The sequence below is a fragment of the Miscanthus floridulus genome, chromosome 8 (assembly GCF_019320115.1).
Source record: "Miscanthus floridulus cultivar M001 chromosome 8, ASM1932011v1, whole genome shotgun sequence".
Taxonomy (NCBI): Eukaryota; Viridiplantae; Streptophyta; class Magnoliopsida; order Poales; family Poaceae; genus Miscanthus; species Miscanthus floridulus.
Window position 1 is genome coordinate 214,825,595 of NC_089587.1, and position 5,466 is coordinate 214,831,060.

The window sequence follows — 5,466 nt, forward strand, 5'->3', positions numbered from 1 at the left end:
CAGTGACCAATACAAATGGACATGTGGTCCAATGGTAAGGCAGTTCAGCAGGACACTACCCACCAAGGTTTAAATCCCGATACTCAGTGGTCGTAAATTTGGTTAAAAAAAATCATACTCACTATGTTCCAAATTATAAGATATTTTGACTTTTGTAGATATATTACTTTTACTATGTATTTAAACATAGTGTATTTCTAAGTATATATCAAAAGCCAAAGTATCTTATAATTTAGAATAAAGGGAGTATAGGTATTACTCAAGTATTATAAGTGAATCATTAAGTATGCGGACTAGACAAGCATTACGAAGTGGAGAAGTATTTTGCACGGGCTGAAAGTTTACTTTCGTTATTAGAAAATATAGCTGATGCTTTAGAGAAAGTGTCACTGTCCAAGTATGTACTCAACATCTTGATGGTGCCTCGAGAACATAAGAGATGAATGTCATCTTTGGATGCAAAGCATTTTAGAGTATTGGACAAATAACACGATCTGTAGAATGCTATGGTTTTATATTGTTGCCACGTGTTGGTATGAAACAAACCTTCTACTCTGTTTTGAGACCATGGTATCATTGAATGATAGTCCTTTTGAAGTTAAAAAAAAACTCCACTCGAGACTTTTTTTTCTTCTTCTAAACCATATATTTGCATGTGTTTGACTAATAAAACCATAATTTGTAAAACAGGCCCAAACGGCTATATGGGATAGTCACTAATTACACAAGTTTTGCAGCACCAATCGGCGCGGCATTCAATCAACCATCCCGATATCCTACTTTAAACCAAAAAAAAGTTTTTAAACAAGTTTTGATTTAGTTTACAAAAGATGTTGATCATCAGATTCATCATGAAATATGCTTTTCTAGAAAAAACTATATATTAGATTTAATAAATATGGACTATCTTCTCTATAGACTAGACTAAATTAAATATTTTTTACTTAAAAAAACTTAGCGCCCTGTTTTTTTTAACAGAGGCATTGCTGAAACGATGTCAGTAAAACTAACAGGGGAAACGAACACTACAGGCATTCCTTGGCTTGTGGCTTCTGCACCTCGTTCATCTGTCATTCACTCTAGGTGGTGCTAAACAATTGCATCGCCCATCCATGATCCATCATCCACCGGAGACCTCCACGCCACGCATCTCGCTCTCGCTAGCCCTCTCTTCCCTTATATAAACCATCCAAACTTCTCCTGCCCGGCAACCGGCAAGTGCCCAAACAGTGACGACTCGACCGATCAATCGGTACACCGTTTTTCCTTCTCTTCCTGCTTGCTACTCGCAGTCGAACACTACCACCATCCCATCCCACCACCTTTTAAAAGCCCCCACCAATCCACCACCACCACATCCTGCGCTGCTGCACGCGAAGCTCGCCTCAGCTCTGTTCAGCTCACGGTGGAAGTGCAAGAAGAGGCGACAGTGCACGAGGAGGTCAGGAAGACAGGAAGCCACGCCGACCACCAGCAGCAGCAGCACCACCACCACACCACACCACCGCGCGATGGCGTGCATCAACATGTACAACCCTGACGGCGCGGCGGGGTTCGGCGGCGGCCCACAGGCGCCGGCCGCGCTGGGCCCGCGCATCTCCTTCTCCAGCGACTTCGCGGTGGAGCCGCCGCCGCCGGTGCAGAACCGGGCGATGAGCCTGCGGTGCCAGGAGGAGGACCTCAACTTCGAGTTCTCGGTGGGGAGCCACCCCATGATGGCGGCCGACCAGCTCTTCTCCAAGGGCAGGATCCTTCCCCTCAAGGACAACGGCGGGGGCGGCGGAGCCAGCTGCTTCGCCGCCGCCGCGGCCCGGCCGCCCACCACGCTGCGCGACGAGCTCCGTGGCGGCGACGACGACGAGAGGGCCTCCGCCTCCGCCAGCAGCAAGGGGTCGTCGTCCAGCCGGTGGAAGGAGATGCTCGGCCTGCGGAAGGCGCTCTGCGTCGTCGGCGGCGGCGGCAACGGCCCGGCGGCCAAGAAGGCTAGCAGCGACAAGCAGGGCGTCGCCGACATTATGGTCACCGACGACGACGACATGGCCGCGTCCAATCAGGTTGGCATCTCGTGCCTGCAGCATCCTGCATGCTCCACCATACGGTGGAGCTTTAATCTGGTCGACACCTTGTCTCATCAAACGTTTGTTTGCTTCACACAGCATCAGGAGCTATGATGATGAGGTGACCGCACTACCGATGGGGAGAGACGAGACAGGCATGGGGGCACAAAGCCACACACTCCACATGCATGAAGCAGCTTATTTTTGCCCTCCCTCCTTCAGGCTGATGCTGTTGATCGATCAACCTCTTGAATCGTGCTTGTCATCATCCATCCATCCATGGGCTAGGTTTTGTAGATTGTTGTGAGTTTGCTTGTGTGCTAGGTGGCCCGGCCGTTGAAAAGAGCCAAAAAAAAAAGTGTGTATTTTCCCTGCATACTCTAAGTGCTCTGATCTTCTCTCTAGCAAACTGTCCACTCACTAGCAGATCCATGGCCAGTGTTTGCTTCTTTTCTTTCTTTCTTTCTTTCACTTGTTCTTGGCTTTCTCCTCCACTCCACCCTGTACAAAGTGGCTGTGTACTCGTCGTAGATGGGAAATTTATGGTGCAATGATTAGATTTGCCAGGTGGCCAGATCTGTGAGGTGAGGAGGCTCTAGTTCACCAGTGATGGAGCCTCACTGGCCGCCCCTGTCCCTGTGGGGATCAACAGTGCTCTTCTTTGTCTCGTTGCTCCGCTGGATGAGTATATAAAGAGAGACAAAGCGCCTCAGAGCGAGCATGTGTGAGGCGACAGCGAGAGCTGGTGGAGGAAGGAAGGCTCCCCCAGTCCCCGCGCCCCTGGCCTGTAGGCCTGCATAATCATCATTTTTTGTTCTGTTTTGTTTTTGTTCCTTCGCAAAAATGATATCCATCTTTTTCTCATTTGAAAAATCTAGTGGACTAAGCGAGCCATGGATGGATCCATCGATCTATCCAATGTGCTCCCGACATGTCCTCTGCAGTGTATCATGGTCTCATAGATGCACTGCTGCTGCCTGCCTGCCTCTATATATGCTTGCAATGCGTTCAGATCCATCGAATCCTCGCGGCGAATTAAGTATAGGAAACCGGTGTGGCCACTAGTTTCTTTAGTGAAACACAAAAAAAAAGTAGAGGGAGCTAGAAGAAAGCTAGAGGATACTAATTCGGTAGTAGTGCTATTGTATTGGCGCGGCAAGCATGCAGTGGTGATGTTCAACTTTCTCATCTTTACAGGCAAACAGGAGTGTCAACAAATGCTGATGTCTTCATCTTTAGCGGGTTTCATGGACGCCTGTCTTACCGGCCGTCTGAACTGTAGGGGCGTCTAGGCATCGTGTGGATAGATAACAGGATCAGCATGCGCCATGAGATCTACGAGAGGATATAAAAATCTTTATAGCTAGCACAAGGCCAACTTTAATTGCTACAGTTAGATGGGCTTTATTAGATTCAGAGGACAGATAGTAGCAGCTCTAGATATATCGAGTGTGTAGTGGACTAGTGGAGTAGTCCTACTATGCAAACAAGCAGCTGGGCGTATGAAAAAGAGCTGGCAAATGGCATGGTTTTTCTGCTACTACCCCTCAGTCCTATGTGTCCGGGGTGCTACCTATACAAGATGGCATTGGCAATGGCATATGTAGGACACAAGAAGGTAATGGAACCCATAACGAGTCACGGAGGATATGTCTCATCAACAGCGCACCAAAAAGCGTGCTACAATGCAATGTGTCGTCATGAAACAGCAAGGATGCGGAAGCAATAATAACAAGAAACGATCGGTGATTGATTGATGCATGGCCGAAGACTGAAGACTCAATAGCTAGAGAGAAACACACACAAAATAGGTGCTCAATGCAAAGTGAAGAAGAAGAAGAAGGATCTGGACCGTTACCTCTGGAGCTGGATTACGACGTTAGCTAGGGTGACGGCAATAATGCGTTCTCTTTACTCCCTCTCTGAAGCAGCTGGGCTATCTTGGCACTGTTGCCACGGTAGAATCACGTGGAACCTACGCCCTATCGTCGAATTAAATCCCTTGGTGGAACTTGTGCACCGGAAGATCGTGGTAACATAATAGCTTTGTTAATTTCGAGCACGCAGCTCTCGGCTGATTCAATTCGCAGCTAGCTAGCTTTGTGATGCCAACAAATGAAATTATGGAGCAAGCCGTGCTTCTCAATCCGGAGAGGATGTATCATGTACCATCTCAACATGTTGTTATCATTGCCAATAATCAAACGGTGTACGTACGTACGTCCTCCCACAGCCACAGAGCTGAGCTCGCCGTCCAGGTCCAACGACGTCGTGCGTAGCTAGCTTAGCCCTGTGGACATTGACCAGTGGCGGGGCAACCGATTGTCCTCGCACACCGGTTGGTCTTATCGGCGATGCAATGCAACGCGACATCATCACACATGGCCGATCCGAATGCAATGATCAACGCGGGCCGGCCGGGCGGGCTCCGATGCTTGTCCCGGTGTGCGAGGCCGTTGGCCCGTCCGCCCGACCTAACGCGCCAATTCGGTCGCGAGCAATCACCAGTCCCGCCGCGTGCCGTGTGGCGCTATATACAGCTGGGAGCCAGTAGAGCGACGGCACGCACGGTGGGCGAGATCGTACGCGTCACCGCGACGGCGACTCGGATGAGCTCGGGCCGTCGGGCGAGCGTCGTTCCAGTCAACTCCGGCGGGGGAACGAGGTGAGATCGGCCCCCGCATACGGCGACCCGCGGGGCTCCTCCACGATCAAGCCGCGCGCGCCAACCCTAACGTAGCACTAGCTAACCGCGGCGCCGACCACACGAGGCCTCGCTCCTTCCGGCGGCACCCTCTGATCCACCGCACCGCACGAATGCCGTGCCCGCGGTGCGGGGTCTGCGGGGACGTGACGCAGCTCGAGCCGGCCCACAGAAATTCGCGCACCGAGGCACGGGTTTGGGCCAAGGAGGCGCAACCGCCCACGTGCTTGTCCCGCGTCCCACACAGGCCGGCGGATTCATTTTCGTGCGCGTCTCGTTGGGGATGTGTGTGTTATCAAACTAATTATGGTAGTGGGCTTATACCGAATTAAGATGAAACTAATTATGTTAGTGGGCTTATACTGAATTAATTCTTGAAGCTCTAGTGCTCAAAAGTTATAACTGAAGAAGTTAAATGGCCATCTTTTATCTATATAAGGAACATATGTATTCACTATTCGATGATGAAAAAGAAGAGAAGTTTCGTTCCACAAACAGTTTTTGTCTGTAGTGTCATTCTACTTTCTGTGATCTTGTAATGGGAACGGGAGATGGGATATTCTACTAATTCTCACATCTCTTATTGCTTGGGTGACGGATTGGAGATCCGTGACTATTACATATTATAATACATTATCAGCAGCTCTCCTCTAAGTTAAGATGAAGGATGGAGCGAAAGAACCTTGCTTGGTTGATAGCGCTACC

The 5,466-nt window shown here is 49.7% G+C and overlaps 1 protein-coding gene across 1 annotated transcript; it reads left to right on the top strand.

The window, feature by feature from the left end:
* Positions 1-1,186: 1,186 nt before the first annotated feature.
* LOC136474911 (uncharacterized) lies at positions 1,187-2,310 on the top strand. Its single transcript, XM_066472482.1, has 2 exons — positions 1,187-2,054; positions 2,157-2,310. The coding sequence occupies exons 1-2, from the start codon at positions 1,512-1,514 to the stop codon at positions 2,169-2,171; spliced, it is 558 nt and encodes a 185-aa protein (XP_066328579.1). The 5' UTR covers positions 1,187-1,511; the 3' UTR covers positions 2,172-2,310.
* Positions 2,311-5,466: the final 3,156 nt, after the last annotated feature.